The sequence below is a fragment of the Alternaria atra genome (assembly GCF_907166805.1).
Source record: "Alternaria atra isolate CS162 genome assembly, contig: 32, whole genome shotgun sequence".
NCBI classification, from domain to species: Eukaryota; Fungi; Ascomycota; class Dothideomycetes; order Pleosporales; family Pleosporaceae; genus Alternaria; species Alternaria atra.
This window is the reverse complement of record NW_025091331.1, coordinates 641,779-657,049: the sequence shown is the minus strand read 5'-3', so window position 1 is coordinate 657,049 and position 15,271 is coordinate 641,779. Positions and strand designations below refer to the sequence as shown.

At 51.4% G+C, this 15,271-nt stretch overlaps 8 protein-coding genes across 8 annotated transcripts; 6 read left to right on the top strand and 2 right to left on the bottom strand.

Moving 5' to 3' along the window:
- Window positions 1-234: 234 nt before the first annotated feature.
- On the bottom strand, window positions 235-580 carry ALTATR162_LOCUS9969 (uncharacterized protein; the record flags this gene model as incomplete). The annotated part of the gene is made up of 3 exons (XM_043317605.1): window positions 235-252; window positions 294-355; window positions 403-580. The coding sequence occupies 3 exons, from the start codon at window positions 578-580 to the stop codon at window positions 235-237; spliced, it is 258 nt and encodes an 85-aa protein (XP_043173540.1).
- A 296-nt stretch (window positions 581-876) lies between these two features.
- Window positions 877-4,250, top strand: ALTATR162_LOCUS9968 (uncharacterized protein; the record flags this gene model as incomplete). The annotated part of the gene is made up of 5 exons (XM_043317604.1): window positions 877-1,575; window positions 1,621-2,773; window positions 2,823-3,412; window positions 3,460-4,022; window positions 4,070-4,250. 5 exons carry the CDS (start codon window positions 877-879, stop codon window positions 4,248-4,250), a joined length of 3,186 nt encoding a protein of 1,061 aa, XP_043173539.1.
- Window positions 4,251-4,939: 689 nt separating this feature from the next.
- ALTATR162_LOCUS9967 (uncharacterized protein) lies at window positions 4,940-5,938 on the top strand (the record flags this gene model as incomplete). Its single annotated transcript, XM_043317603.1, has 1 exon — window positions 4,940-5,938. One exon carries the CDS (start codon window positions 4,940-4,942, stop codon window positions 5,936-5,938), a length of 999 nt encoding a protein of 332 aa, XP_043173538.1.
- Window positions 5,939-6,914: 976 nt separating this feature from the next.
- Window positions 6,915-8,004, top strand: ALTATR162_LOCUS9966 (uncharacterized protein; the record flags this gene model as incomplete). The annotated part of the gene is made up of 4 exons (XM_043317602.1): window positions 6,915-7,263; window positions 7,312-7,507; window positions 7,555-7,661; window positions 7,715-8,004. The coding sequence occupies 4 exons, from the start codon at window positions 6,915-6,917 to the stop codon at window positions 8,002-8,004; spliced, it is 942 nt and encodes a 313-aa protein (XP_043173537.1).
- A 334-nt stretch (window positions 8,005-8,338) lies between these two features.
- On the top strand, window positions 8,339-9,536 carry ALTATR162_LOCUS9965 (uncharacterized protein; the record flags this gene model as incomplete). Its single annotated transcript, XM_043317601.1, has 5 exons — window positions 8,339-8,651; window positions 8,745-8,955; window positions 9,009-9,109; window positions 9,163-9,293; window positions 9,354-9,536. 5 exons carry the CDS (start codon window positions 8,339-8,341, stop codon window positions 9,534-9,536), a joined length of 939 nt encoding a protein of 312 aa, XP_043173536.1.
- A 545-nt stretch (window positions 9,537-10,081) lies between these two features.
- On the top strand, window positions 10,082-11,267 carry ALTATR162_LOCUS9964 (uncharacterized protein; the record flags this gene model as incomplete). The annotated part of the gene is made up of 5 exons (XM_043317600.1): window positions 10,082-10,430; window positions 10,482-10,677; window positions 10,726-10,829; window positions 10,885-11,009; window positions 11,061-11,267. The coding sequence occupies 5 exons, from the start codon at window positions 10,082-10,084 to the stop codon at window positions 11,265-11,267; spliced, it is 981 nt and encodes a 326-aa protein (XP_043173535.1).
- Window positions 11,268-11,472: 205 nt separating this feature from the next.
- Window positions 11,473-13,122, top strand: ALTATR162_LOCUS9963 (uncharacterized protein; the record flags this gene model as incomplete). Its single annotated transcript, XM_043317599.1, has 1 exon — window positions 11,473-13,122. The coding sequence occupies one exon, from the start codon at window positions 11,473-11,475 to the stop codon at window positions 13,120-13,122; it is 1,650 nt and encodes a 549-aa protein (XP_043173534.1).
- Window positions 13,123-13,325: 203 nt separating this feature from the next.
- ALTATR162_LOCUS9962 (uncharacterized protein) lies at window positions 13,326-14,369 on the bottom strand (the record flags this gene model as incomplete). Its single annotated transcript, XM_043317598.1, has 4 exons — window positions 13,326-13,481; window positions 13,535-13,733; window positions 13,784-13,973; window positions 14,021-14,369. 4 exons carry the CDS (start codon window positions 14,367-14,369, stop codon window positions 13,326-13,328), a joined length of 894 nt encoding a protein of 297 aa, XP_043173533.1.
- Window positions 14,370-15,271: the final 902 nt, after the last annotated feature.

Here is a 15,271-nt window from a genome sequence, read left to right as displayed (position 1 = left end):
GAAATAATGGCAGTGCCCCACTTCTAAATTCGAACAGTTACTCTGGTCGACTGAAGGGACATGGATGGATAACGTTGAACGTTGTAAACTGCATACGCTGAGGCATGATGGGAGACAGACAATGAAATTGATGCTGTGGTGTCTATACAGGTGTCCGAGCGACCCTCCGATATTCTACAAATCCCGTGTCCTCCCAATCGCCCAGTGTCGTGCCCACGCTCCGAGTGACTGCATCTATTTGTTCTTCTTTGTCTGCCAGACTGTAGTAATGGTATCGTTAGATATATGTTCACGGTAGATAGGATCGAATCAGGTGCCTCACCAGCAAGGAGGAATGGCAGGGAGAAACCGGTAGCTGCGAATGTTAGCCTAGACCTGTCGTTGCGACGCGCCGAAGCTCACCCATGAATCCCCAGTACTTGAAAGCAAAGCCCCTCTTCAATGGGTCGAATGGCAAGTTGCTGCGCGGGCCCTCGGGGTAGTGGTATGGGCTGGAGAACTGGGCGCGGGTGGACTGGAAGCCGCGGCGGGCGACAAGAGTTGGGGCCGAGGCGGCGCGGAAGGTAGCACGAGCAAGCATCTTGGAAGGTCAGCGTATGTTGCAATTGGCGTGGATTCGTAGCGTACTTTTGCGGTGTGGTAGAGTGGAGAGGTTGCGGAGTTCTGGTCGCGGTGGTTCGATGAGTTGCAGCTTCCACAGCCATGTCTTGGCGGTGACATGCTTAGTCAGGATCACCAGTGAAACTTTCTTGATCTCCGGCGCGCTTGCATACTATAATCTTTCGCGACAGGTCAAAACTGCCTGTCTGACCCGCCAACCACACCTACAAGTTAACAGCATTGAACCGCGAATAGAGCGAAACACAACCACCCACCATGGACGACGACATGTTCGACGTCTTCGAGGGCGGCCCTTCCAAGGACACCGCGCCCAAGAAGAGCAAGAAGCGCCAGGCGAATGGCACCGTCAAGTCGCCCGAGCCAGTTGGGGACACTGCTATGGCCGATGCACCCGCAGAGGCAACCGAGACGACGACTGAGAACGGCAATGCGCAAACTTTGAAGAAGAAGAAGCAGAAGCGCGATGCGGAGCCCGAGCCCATCGTTACCGACGATTTCGAGACAGAGCAGTCGCGCGAGATCGCCGCCGCCGCTGGATTACAAGCGCAGTCGCAAGAAGGCCAGGCAGTGGTGCTCTCACATCAAGTCCGCCATCAGGTCGCCCTGCCGCCGGACTACGACTATGTGCCCATCTCCGAGCACAAAGCCCCAGCAGAGCCCGCGCGCACATGGCCTTTCACCCTAGATCCCTTCCAGCAGGTCTCCATCGCGTCGATACAGCGAAACGAAAGTGTTCTGGTATCTGCGCATACCTCGGCCGGAAAGACAGTTGTGGCAGAATACGCCATCGCACAATGTCTCAAGAACAACCAGCGAGTCATCTACACCAGTCCTATCAAGGCGCTCAGTAACCAGAAGTACCGAGAGTTCATGGCAGAGTTTGGCGATGTCGGTCTGATGACTGGTGATGTCACCATCAACCCCACTGCGACCTGTCTGGTCATGACAACAGAGGTATGTATTCAATGGTCTAGGAATGATATCAACTAACCTTTACAGATTCTTCGCTCTATGTTGTACCGAGGTTCTGAGATCATGCGCGAAGTAGCTTGGGTCGTCTTCGACGAGGTCCACTACCTGCGCGACAAGTCGAGAGGTGTCGTTTGGGAAGAAACTATCATTCTACTCCCAGACAAGGTCCGCTACGTCTTCCTCTCCGCCACGATCCCCAACGCCATGCAGTTCGCTGAATGGATTACCAAAACCCATAGCCAGCCGTGCCACGTCGTCTACACCGATTTCCGTCCAACGCCCTTGCAACATTACTTCTTCCCTGCCGGTGCCGAGGGTATACATTTGGTAGTAGACGAAAAGGGTGTGTTCCGTGAAGAGAATTTTCAGAAGGCTATGTCGTCTATTGCGGACAAGGGTGGAAGTGAGGCTAAGGACTTCATGGCGAAACGCAAGGGCAAGGGCAAGGATAAGAAAACCAATACGGGTGGCAACAAGGATCAGACCGACATTTACAAGATTGTCAAGATGATCATGGTCAAGAGTTACAACCCGGTCATTGTTTTCAGTTTCAGCAAGAGGGAATGCGAGAATTACGCACTCTCCATGAGCTCACTTGCTTTCAATGACGACTCCGAAAAGGCCATGGTCACCAAGGTCTTCAACAGCGCTATCGAGATGCTGTCGGAGGAGGACCGGCAACTACCCCAAATTCAACACATCCTTCCCCTGCTCCGGAGAGGTATCGGTGTTCATCACTCTGGACTGCTGCCTATTTTGAAGGAGACCATTGAGATCCTGTTCCAAGAGGGGCTGATCAAGGTGCTGTTTGCGACTGAGACCTTCTCCATTGGATTGAACATGCCGGCTAAGACGGTCGTGTTCACGAGCGTGCGCAAGTTCGACGGAGTATCGCAGCGATGGGTTACGCCCTCCGAATTCATTCAGATGTCTGGTCGAGCTGGTCGTCGTGGTCTCGATGACCGTGGTATCGTCATCATGATGATCGGCGAGCAGATGGAGCCGGCTGTGGCTAAAGAGATCGTCCGCGGTCAACAGGACAACCTGAACTCGGCCTTCCACTTGGGCTACAACATGATTCTCAACCTTATGCGAGTTGAAGGTATCTCTCCAGAGTTCATGCTGGAGAGGTGCTTCTTCCAGTTCCAGAGCACAGCAGGTGTCTCCAATCTTGAGAAACGTAAGTGTGCGTCTATAGTATTTGAGCGCGACTACTAACAGTGTGGCAGAACTTGAGGAGCTTGAACAAGAGAAAGCCAACACCAACATTGTCGACGAGCCGGCCATCAAAGACTACTACAACCTGCGACAGCAACTGGACACACACACCAAGGATATGCGTGATGTGATTATGCAACCCAACTATTGCTTGCAGTTCTTGCAAGGCGGCCGATTAGTCAAGATCAAGTTCAAGGACTATGACTTTGGCTGGGGCGCTGTTGTAGCGTACACCCCTCGCAAGGCCAACAAGGGCGAAGTCCTGCCACCTCAGGAGTCCTACATCGTTGACGTGCTACTACCTGTGAGCAGCGACACGAAGTTTGTGCCAGCGGTGAATGACGGTCTGCCACCCGGTGTGCGACCACCTGCAGCCGGAGACAAAGGCAAGATGGAGGTTGTCCCTGTAGTCCTGAACTGCATCGAATCGATTGGCCATCTCCGTGTCTTCCTGCCAAACGAGCTCAAGTCGACAGAGCAGAGAAATAATGTTCGCAAAGCACTGAATGAGGTTAAGAAGCGCTTCCCCGACGGAATTGCCATCCTGGATCCCATTGAGAACATGAACATCAAAGACGACAGCTTCAAGAGGTTGCTAAGGGTAGGTTCTGTTATTACGTAATTGTGTCCTTGTCTAACGCAACGCAGAAAATTGAAGTGCTGGAGTCCCGTCTGCTCTCGAACCCTCTCCACAACTCGCCTAGGTTACCCGATCTATACAGCCAATATGCGCAGAAGATCGCGATCGGTGAGAAGATTAAGAACATTAGGAAAGAAATTGCGAGCGCTCTGTCGGTCATTCAACTAGACGAGCTGAAGAGCAGGAAACGTGTGTTGCGACGACTCGGCTTCATTGACGACGCCGACGTCGTTCAGCTGAAAGCCCGTGTTGCTTGCGAGATCAGCACTGGAGATGAGCTCGTGCTTAGCGAGCTGCTATTCAATCGTTTCTTCAACGAGCTGACGCCAGAGCAGTGCGCCGCCTGCCTAAGTTGTTTCATCTTCGAGGAGAAGACGCAGGAAGTACCGGCGCTCAAGGAAGAGCTTGCCAAGCCATACCGCGAGATTCAGCAGCAAGCTAGGGTCATCGCGAAGATGTCACAAGAGAGCAAGTTGACCGTCAACGAGGAAGAGTACCTCAAGTCGTTCAAGTATGAGCTGATGGAGGTTGTCTTTGCCTGGTCCAAGGGTGCGACTTTCGCCGAAATTTGGTATGTTGCTTCGTTGACCCGCATTAAACAACTACTAACCTTGGCAGTAAAATGACCGACGTGTATGAGGGAAGTCTCATTCGTCTCTTCAGGCGATTGGAAGAATTGCTCCGACAAATAGCTCAAGCCTCCAAAGTCATGGGCAGCGAAGAGCTTGAACAAAAGTTCACGGCAGCACTGGAGCTCGTCCGCAGGGATCTGGTCGCAGCCCAGTCCCTGTATCTATAATGTTTGAAGCACATCTTGTATATTATGGTGTTGGTGGGAGTCTTTGATAGCATCTTCGTTAAGCAGGTAAGTATGGCACTCACATGGCGTTCTCCTTTATGCGGGTGAATCAAAGTGCTACCGGACATGTCAGTGTCTCGGGTGCACGCAAGGAGCCGCGAGCGCTGTGCATCTCAAAAGCGAAGCACGGCGTGAATGCGTCCTGGATAGAAATTCACTAGATCTGATACTGTGGTCTTGCACCATGGTGGATGATCCCCCACGTACGATCTTTCAAATATGCATGGTGATATGTGATGTGATGTGATATAGCTAGTGCCGCCATAGCCGCTGTCGTTGCTTTTCTGACAGGAGACCACCAGATGTCAAAGCATGAATGGGCAAATTGCAGGGTAAAGCAAAAATGGCGAGAAAATACAACCACAACTCTAGACGAAGGCGCATGTATCGTGGTTGACACTGGTGACATGTGACGTGATTGGTTGCGTGCACGGACTTGCCAGTTAGCATATTCTTGGGGCCTTCGTATGGCTCTGCTGTCTCCACCACAGCAACAACAACACACCCGACACCGCTCTACGGCCGACGCAACGAGAGCCATTCTCTCTGCATCACCTTTCAGACATCGCTGTCCGCCTCCCAACAAAGCAGGCCTGCGATTTCACTGCGTTTGCGGGCCCTTCCTCGTCATGAGTGTACAGTACCAGACCTTCACGCCCCCTCATCTCTTGAACAACAACCGCCGCTCTCCTACCCGTAACCGTACGTCCACTCACTGTTGTCAACAACTCAACTCCATGTCAGCTACTGACTTGAACCCTTTCGCAGTTTTCTCCCCTTCGTCCGCAATGACTGGCCGCAAGCGGAAAGCCGAGGACGATGGCAGCGCTGGAGACGACGACCGTATGAGTGCATCGCCATCCACATCCCCCGCCGTACTCCCACGACCCGCGCCGCGAGGCATGAAGCGCATGCGAACCAACATCTCAGGCCGACCGCTTCCCCTGCCTCGCCTCCTTGAGACCCTCAGCCCCGACGAGATGCGCAACCTCCTGCAATCCATCTGTCAGCGCCACCCTGACATCGGCAACGAGGTCGTCACAACCGCGCCGCGGCCAAGCATACAGTCGACGTTGGAGGTTTTGTCAAAGTACGAGGCGGCGTTCCAAGCGGCGTTCCCCTTCGGCGGCCGTGCATCGTCAGACTACGCATACAACCGGGTGCGGCAACAGCTTGACGAATTGCTCGACTCCCTCAAGGACTTCACACCTCACTTTCTCCCACCGCACGAACAACAACCCGCTACATCACTCGCCTTTCTTGATGGCGCCACCGACATAATCCATCGTCTACCCAACTGGGACACGTACCAACACAACCGACACAAGCAGGAGGCGTACGAGGAGATGGCAAAGGCATGGGCGATCGTCATTCAAGAGGCCGCAAAGAAGGCGGGTGGCATACAGCTCCAGTATGGCGGCTGGGACCAGAAGATTGCGAAGCATAACGAGATCTCGGGCGGAAAGATGCAGGAAGCAGTCAACGAGCTACGTGGCGGTCTCGGCTGGATGGGCGCAGAAACGCCTAACCCTGCAGCAGGCGGGTCCAACGATGCCATGTCCATTCGTCAGCAACTGTTGAGCGGAAACTACGGAACTGGCTCTCCAGCAAGCATAGGCGCATGGTAGATCGGCCAGTACCAGGCGCTAGCTCTGCCGACAGCGAAGCGGATCTAGGCTATTCTCCCTGGGCATACGGCTGCTTCTTTGGCATCTAGTAGCGCTCTATCCGACCATCGATCGCCATTATCCTCCTCATATTACCCCCATCCATCACAGCATTACTACCATGGCGATCTTCCAACAATTACGGCCTGATCCATAACTGCGAATGATACCATTGCATGGAGGCATATTCCCATGATAACGACTGCATAGCGTTTCCTTCGGTTTTTGTTCACGTACAACAGCATCTGGTGGGCGGATATTACTGCACTGGCGTACCGGCTGCGAATCATTACAAGACCCCGAACCTTGATCTTTGTGCTTTGTTTCGCCACTTGGCGTAATGTTTTGTTACTATTACAACTCATATACCCGTTTGGGCTACTGTGCGACGGATTGCACTCTTTTTTTTTTTTCTATGTTGGGGGGAAAGACTGATGCTCTGTACTGCAAGAACATCTGGACGCGGACGGTATATGTGCAGGTGGAAACCTCGACTGGAGTATGGAGAAGAATAGACCTTTTGTGTATAGGCTAGCTGACTTTCTGCATGTGAACTTTCAAGGACTTTGACCCTACCAACTTCATTGTCCGGGCTGATTTCGAGTCGGTCGCAAGATGGTATGCATCTAGGTGCGGTGTTGTTGGGTGCTCTTTCCCTGCAGGCGCATTGTTTGGCAGCTTCGCGTGGCAGCGCGCGTTAGCGCTGCATCTCAAAGCCACAGCGGTAATCACGACTCTTGGCCTGAGGACTCACCCTCACTTTCAGCCCACTGCGTTCATCACATCTCACACTGACTCTTACTCTCAACTTCCCCTTCAACCGTTTCCAATATCCTCCTTATTCGATTATTCTGCGGTGGACCATACTCTCAACACTATTGAAGCTCGCCCTTGCCCATCACTAAGTTATCAGCCCTGCTTCTACCAGACGACCAAAATGGCGATCACCACGGACTATCCCGGAATCAAAGTAGAGGTCCGTGTCCAAGAAGTCGCTCTACAGGAATACGATGACGACGAGGAACAGTCTTCAGGAACTACAATCACGAAGTACATCGAGGCCACTTCCGGAGCGACCTTCGATCTGCGCTTCGAGATAACTCCAAAGTGGCCAGGCAGTTCCGTCATGTTCTACACTTACTTAGACGGGCGATACGTTCGGGGTCATTTCGCACAGCAGCAGACTTATCGTGGCGCTAGCTCCGTGCAAATCATCGAAGGCTCAACTTATACAAAGGACGGCCAGTGGTTCAAGGCAAGATTCGCCTTTTCCGCTCTCAACATCGGTAAATCGGCTGGGTATTGATTTACTGCTAGATCTGACCTCGTCCCAGATGACTCTGATATCCGTAATGTTGGAGACAAGCTTATGAAGGACATGAAAGAAATGGGCGAGATCAAGGTCACAGCTTTCTTTGTCAAGAACGTCCGTGATTCCAGCACAAATGAATTGTCAGCGATACGTACCTCGGATCTTGGCAATATACCAGAGAAGGCCTTGAAGGGTAGAGCATTATCACATCAGGCTACGTAAGGATACGCACAACAGGCTTACAATATATACTAATTTGCTCCAGTCTACGTGCTCCAGAAGCAGGCCCTCAAAGTTCGGTACTATCCTTTGACTATATAGATGCACACTGTCAGCCTTTCATCACTTTCAAGTTCAAATATCGCTCTAGAGGTAAGTAAAGTTATTTGTCAACTTGGATGTTCATGCAGCTAACGGATATGTAGCCGCCCTTCAGTCTCTTCTCATCATCCCCCGCGATCCCAGTCCGGTACCGCTCGAGTACCGTGATGTCGATACTCTCACTCTAGAGGAGACCCGCGAACTCCTTCGACGCCAGCGGGGACGAGGAGGCGCCGCTCCAAATGTCAAGCGAGAAGGATTCAAGCGTGAACGAAGCAGCACCGCTATCAGGGAGGACCAAGATGATGACGATGTCTCTTTTGTATCCGCCAAGCGTAGGAGGCTTCCCCTTACTCTAAATGAGGACGGTATCGAGATCATTGATTTGACGTAGGGCACGGCCCTGTCCGCGGGACACGGTAGCAACAAGCTCATCTGGCTCGCTTGTGTTCTGATTAAGATTAATCAGCTGTGTGAGGCGGGGTTCACATATTCTAGAAGGAGGGCGTATCTGCTCTACAGGCGGCATTATTGATCTATACGCTTAAAAGATACCATGTTAGAGGCTTTTATTGGTTTGATTTGTGTATCTGTCGATCTGCACTTCTTTCTCTCACCTCAGCAACATCAAGCTCTAAGCGACCTCATTCCTCTAGTCCTTATTTTAAAACACATTTCACACAGTCTCACACAGTTCCCTCTTTCTCTCTGGGATTCAATCAAATGCCATGGCTATCGCAACAGACATCCCAGGCCTTGAAGTCACTATTGAGGTCAACGCCAAAGCGCTACCAGAATACGAGCATGATCGTGCCGACGGTGGTGAGGTTGCGACTTCTACCACCAAGTATATTGAAGCGCCACCAGCTACTGAATTCTCCATCCGCTATCTTTACCGTCCGCCCTTCACCCCGCCTTCAGCGATCCAGATGGATATAGTTCTAGACGGCAACTATGTGCAAGCTCCATTTGTCGAGTGGGGTGGCAAGGAAGACTGCGAGGGGTACCTATGCTCGAGGTCCACTTCGTCCACTGGTGAACGTAGCTTCATCCAGGGCTTTCAATTCGCTGATCTGAAGACTGGCAAGCTCCCACATCTTAGGCTTTGACTTGACGATGGCTTATTGTGCGTAGATGAGACCAATGCTCCGGTTACCGAGGAACTCGCGAAAGAGCTGTCACTAACCGGGCGCATCGTGCTTTACTTCTACTTCATTGAGCACCTGGAGTCGGTGAAGCCGGCGGAGATACCTCAGCTTGCCAACAAACAATTTAGTGTTCTCAGCGAGAAGGCATTGCACAAGTTCGCTGCGGTACAGGGCGATGAACTGTCCCATCAAACCAGGTATACTCTTCGCACGCGTCCTCATAAATTGTAGTCGTTAACATGACCTATAGCTTCACTGCGCCAGAACAACGTGATACCATCACTTACAACGAAGTCAAGACTATCGAGAACGAGTCTTTCGCTACCTTCACGTTCGTCTACAGATCAAGTGGTCAGTTACAAGCATGTACGGCGAAGTCAACTCAACCGCTAAAAATTTCATAGATGCGCTCAAATCTTTCGGTGTCATCCCGCGTACTCCAAGCCCATCACCGGAGCCAGATTCAGAGGTCGAGGATAAGGATCCAGAAGACATGACTGAGGAGGAGATGAGGGCGGAGCTTAAGCGTATGCGCGTAAGTCACAAAACATCGTAGAGATCTATGAGTATGGAGTCATGACTGATTTGTACACAGGAAAAGAGGCAGGAGGCGACTAAGATCAAGCGTGAACGTGAAGAAGAGCGTCAGGGCAGTGACATCACCCTGGTAGGAGACGATGAAGTTCAGTGGACTCGTAGTCAACCAACACAACGGTGCGCGAAGAAGGTCCGTCGTGGTCCTGGTTTTGATGATGAGGTGGTGGCTCTGGATGATTGAGCGTTTCAAGCACTCGGATTGGCGGCATGTAGCACGTTCGCGATTTTAATCGTTTGGGTGCTCGTGATGACATGCATCGAACGTGATTGCGCAAGTGTCATCGTTGGGATCAAGGCTGTGGGTGTGACCGATTAGATTCTTTACATCTTTACTCATGCTTGATAGAATTTTCTTGACCTTGCGCTTTGCTTTGTGTATTACTTTGTTCGGATGGGGCGATGGACCTTCGCGCCAACTCTGAGGTCATTGGAAGAGCAGAAGCGAAGCACACGGCAACTCCAAGTCATGCCTCGTGGCTATGGACGCGCAATTCTCATGACGCGTCAAAGCTGAGAGTCCTCAGCATTATCGTCTCTCACCTGCCAATACTCACCTTCACCTCGGCTTCCACACTTCAACGGAACATCTCCAGTCGAGGTGAAGGCTTCTTTCCCGAACATACCTTGAACATATCCTTCGCAACCGTAATCCTATCGCCCCCGCCCCCGCCCCCCTTTGCCATAATTCTTCGGTTGCCATATTGCCCCATTCTCGTATCTTTCGCCATGGCAGTCGTCGATGAAACCTCAGGGCTGGAAGTCCAGATCCACGTCGATGGCAACCCACTCCGGGAGTATACTGATCAACATACCGCCGTATCAGAGGCTACTTCGGAAAGCTATGTTGAAGCGCATTCGGATTCAATCTTCGAAATTCACTACTCATTCAAAGCGCCGTTCCCTGTTGACCGCCCTGTGTCCATGATCGTCACAATGGACGGCAAGGATGTCGATGAGCCCCTTATTCGTCCTGATGAGCTGTACAAGTCGGATGGTCATATCAGTTCTGGGCCAATCTCGAATGACGGCAAAAGTTGGTTCACACAGACATTTCGATTCTCGCCACTGGAGATTAGTGAGACATGTTCGCCTCTCACAACGTTACAGCGTACTGACATGTTTGTAGTAGAGTGTAGCGAAGGACCCATACCGGAAGATTTACAGAACAAATTACAACCCGTTGGAACTATCACTTGCGAATTCTACTTCCTCGACAACGCGAGGCGTAGTCCGAAGACCAGCTTCGTACACGAGGAACTCGAGAAGCTGGACACGGTTAACGAGAAGGCCATCAAGGGCGATTCGCTATCGCATCAGGTAATGTACGTATGAATGATCTTCAACGGCAGAACGAGCTAATACTGTCGTAGTCTTGGAGAATCGGAGCCTGCGCAAGAGGTTGAGTACTACGATGCTGACTACGCTGATGGTGGAGAACCGTTTGCGACGTTTCACTTCTACTACCGCTCACTTGGTAAGTTTCAGGGATATGAAAAATTTCTAGCAGATACTTACCACTCAACTCATAGCTGCACTTAAAGACCTACACATTATTGAGCGCACGCCCGATCGAGTGGACTTTCTTGACAGCGATGACACGATGCTCGGTCAGTTGAATAGGGAACAGCTTGAAGCTATTGTCCGACGCTTCAGGGTAAGACACCCGCCATCCCATATTAAGATCCGACATACTGACATTAACTAGGAACAAGAGGAGACCCGTGTACGCACGAAGCGCGAGCTTTCCGATACCTCAACCGTGGCAGGCGCCGACAACGAGTTCGATAGCCGGAGTGGAACACGCGACGATGACTTTTTCGAAATACGTTCGGTCGATCTGCGCAAGAAGAGGAAGCAGCAACGCGTCAGACAGGTGCCAGGTGATGGGATAGAGGTCATTGAACTTGACTGAGCGATGTGAAGAAGAAAACTACCGGCGATATGACAAACACACGACCGTGCTTGGAGTATCTAAGCTATATTTCACAACGATCTTCACGAAGACCACTGTGAACATTGACTGCTCAATCTCTCTCGATCTAAACGTGTATATCTACCCAATTTGTCATCGGCAACAGCCTCCTTTGTACCTAAATAAATCTGCACTACCCCTAGAAATGCTGACCACCTACGAAACCAACATGCTGACCAGCAGTTCTGCTAGCACATCATCAACCCCTGTTAAGATAACAACCACACAAGAGGCCAGCACATCCACCAACACTGATTCAGGTATCCCAGCCCTCGCCAACCTCGACCTCCTCACAATTCATAACGCTTACCAGAACCACCTCTGCACAGCCGTAGAATTAACCTCCGCCTATCTAGCACAAATTCAAGAATTAAACCCCGAGTTTCACGCCCTGGCGGAAATCAATCCAGACGCCACATCAACCGCCCATCTCCTTGACACGGAAAGACTGACAAAAGGTCCTCGAGGCCTCCTGCACGGCATACCCATACTCCTCAAAGACAACATACCCACCCTCGACGCCACGTCTACAACATGTGGCAGTGTCGCCCTAATAGGTGCCAGACCACCCAGAGAAGCTGAAGTTGTAACGGCGGTACGTAAAGCAGGGGCTGTGGTGCTCGGAAAGGGGAATATGGCAGAGTGGGCTGGATTTCGGTCTACGAGTGGATGTTCGGGATGGAGCGCAAGAGGTGGGCAGACTAAAGGTATCTACTACCCAGGTATGAAGGCTAGTGGGAGTTCGGGAGGTTGTGCCGTGGCGGTTGCGACAGGGATGTGTTTCGCAGCATTGGGGACGGAGACATGCTATTCCATCGTTTCCCCAGCTGAGAAGTCCGGTATCATTGGCTTCAAACCTACGCGTGGTCTTCTATCTTCCGAGGGCCTCATTCACGCATCCAAAAGACTGGATACCATTGGTATACTCACACGTACCGTTTCAGATGCATCTTTATTCCTTGTCGGCCTCGTTCAGCAAGGCGGTCATCTCTCGTCACCAATGAAGCAGAAGCTTGTACATGACCTTGGCAGTACATGCTCAAGCACCTACCTATACGGCGTCCGTATCGGCATTCCCAGCGGTCTCAGCGACTTGCAAAACCTCCCTTCATGCAAAAAGGAAGCGTTTGAGAGGACCATCACCCGGTTAGAAAGCGCAGGAGCCACCATTATCCGCGACTTTCCAATTCCCGGCGCTCGGAGTTGGGAAGTTCTTCCACACGAAGCCAGAGATGTCATCTTGGCCACAGACATGAAGGTGGTGATAAACACTTACCTCTCATCTCTCGTCACCAATCCCAACAACATCAAAAACCTCCAAGATCTTATTGCTTTCACAAAAGCGCATCCAGCGGAGCAATATCCGCAACGAAATGTCCAAGGACTTGAGAGAGCGGAAGCCTCAGATCCGGATGGACTACTCTACAATACTATGCTAGCAAAGGATAGATATTACACAGGAGAAGGGGGCATCGAAGCGGCATTGTGTAGAAAATGTTGCGACGTTATGATTTTACCGACCTTGAGTGTCACCATGCAGACCTTCGCTGCGAAAGCAGCGAGTCCGGTGATGAGCGTACCTATGGGTGCGTTCCCGGAAGATACGCCGGTGGAGAAGGACTCTAAGAACGGCTTGGTTAATGTGGCACCTGGTATACCATTCTCGGCATACATCTTTGGAAGGGCGGCCAAGGATGAAGATGTACTCAAAGTTGGGCATGTGCTGGAGCAGGTGACGAAGGTTAGGAAGACATTGGTGCCGTATGTAGATGCGACAGCACAGCAGACACGATGATAGTATACAACAATAAGAAAATGATGGAAAAGAAGACTGGCAGTATACTGTGCTATGCTAGTGAACATCTTTGCGATAGACGAACCTGCTTGTAGCCTACAATGCCATTCCAGTGGATGTCTTGTATCCAGTAGATGCTACGTGTTCGGCAAACCATGCGCCCTGCCTATTGTGGAACCCCATGCCGTGTATGTAAAGTCCGCTCAGTCGAGCAAGATGACTTCATCGTTGCTGTTTGGGAAGCAACGTCGCTTCACGGGCCTCTCATCCACCATCTCCACGTCCTCGTCATCATCATCATCATCATCATCATCTTCGGCACGGTCGCGCTTGCGTGTCTCAGCCTCTTCTTTCTTGACCTGCGGTATTCGGTCAGTTTCTGTCTTAATAGCCTGGGCTGAGAAAGGCTTACATAGATCTTGCTCACTTCCTCTTCTGACACCACATCCTTGATGGGTACTGGACTCGATGACCGGGGGAGGATAGCGAGGGACTTCAGAGCAGCTGTAGAACGGTATCTGAACTCGATGACGGCAAACGGACGGCCTTCTCCATCGACGTAGTCAGCCTCCATAAGCTTGACAGGTGCGATGCGCTCAAGCGGGTCAAGTCTGCCCAGGACTATTAGCGCAGGATAGGAACTTAGCTTTGTCATATGTACGTAGTCTTGTGCGAAACAGATGAGCCTTTCAATGCCTTCTCAGGGACCTTGTCGTACTGATACATGGACGGCACTTCCTTCCATGCGCCCGCCATGCGTACGTTGGTGACCTTATGAAATGCGATCGAGATGACGCCCGTATGCGCCAATTGCTCTCGAAGCTGGTAGTCAATCGCTTCCCTCTCGTCGTCTGGACACATTAGCTATATGGCACAGATGCTGACTAGCTAGACTTACGAGTGTCCAAAGAAGCGAAGCGGAAGCGCTGGCCCATGAAGCTGCGGCCTGCCTTCGCGCTGCTGGCATATATATGTCTCGAGACGCCGTAGTAGTCGTAGTTGTGCCTCTCGAAGATGAACTTGCGCATGTCTACGCCGTCGATGTTGACTATGGCCTTGATGCTGTGGTGCTCGAACAGGTAGCCGGGAATGAAGTAGCGGATGCCGAACTGCTCGCCTGCTTCGGACTTGATGTACACTATCTTGGTTTGGAGATTAGCATCTTCACGGTCGTACAGTTCAGGGACGGGGCGATGGTCGACAAGGACGGACGCCTCGAGATCAGGGAAGAGAGGATGGGGGGCCATGACAAAGAGGTTCCTAGCGATAGAGGTTGAGGGTAGAGGAAATCTGCTACGCGACGTGCTCCGTCTACAAACAGCAGCTGTTGTGGGCAGGAGCAGTGTGAGTGCGTAAACATCCAGGTGCTTCATGCCAGGGAGGTAGGCACGAGGCAGCAACGACCTCACCGCTCACCCCATTCGTTTCCACGACTCTTGATCCGCCGTGTATTACTCTTCGCACTCATCGTTATCAAGGCATGTATTTTTCCGACTGGACGCGCATTGGATGTATAACTTCCAAGGTTTGTGAACGCCCTGGACTACACGTGCCGTATTGTCTGAGCTGTATTTGACACCAATGTAGGCCCTGCATGTATACAGTAGCTACTGGTCTTCAGCATGATAATTTAGAACGCAGCGTATATCCTCAGGGTGCATGTTCGTAGCGCACAGCCCAAAGCGTGTTAGCTTCTGTATACTTAGACTATCCCTTCGAGCGCGTACCTATCAAGATACTAAACTATAGAGGCCGATTGTTCCGTCCGGCCAACGGGAGTTATTGGACTAGGAGCAGTCACGTGTTCCGCCGATGTTAGCCTTGCAGCTACTATGACGCCTCATCCGCAGCGAGCCGATCATCAAAAGAAAATATGGGGTTTTGAATGATGAATTGCAATTGGAATGACAAGAGAGCGATGAAGTTGCAACTTGGAAAATGTCAGACTGCATACGATATATGTGGGATTGTGTAATACAAGGCGCATAGCCATTATTCGTGAGAGCTCACCGGCTCTCACCTAAGCCTCATGACGCTGCCCACTAATCATGGTTGTCGGCAGCAAAAGAATGTTCCAAGGCCATGGCCCAAACTCCAATAACGATAATGCAACGCTTTGAGATGAAAAGAATAGCAAAAGGAACGTGCC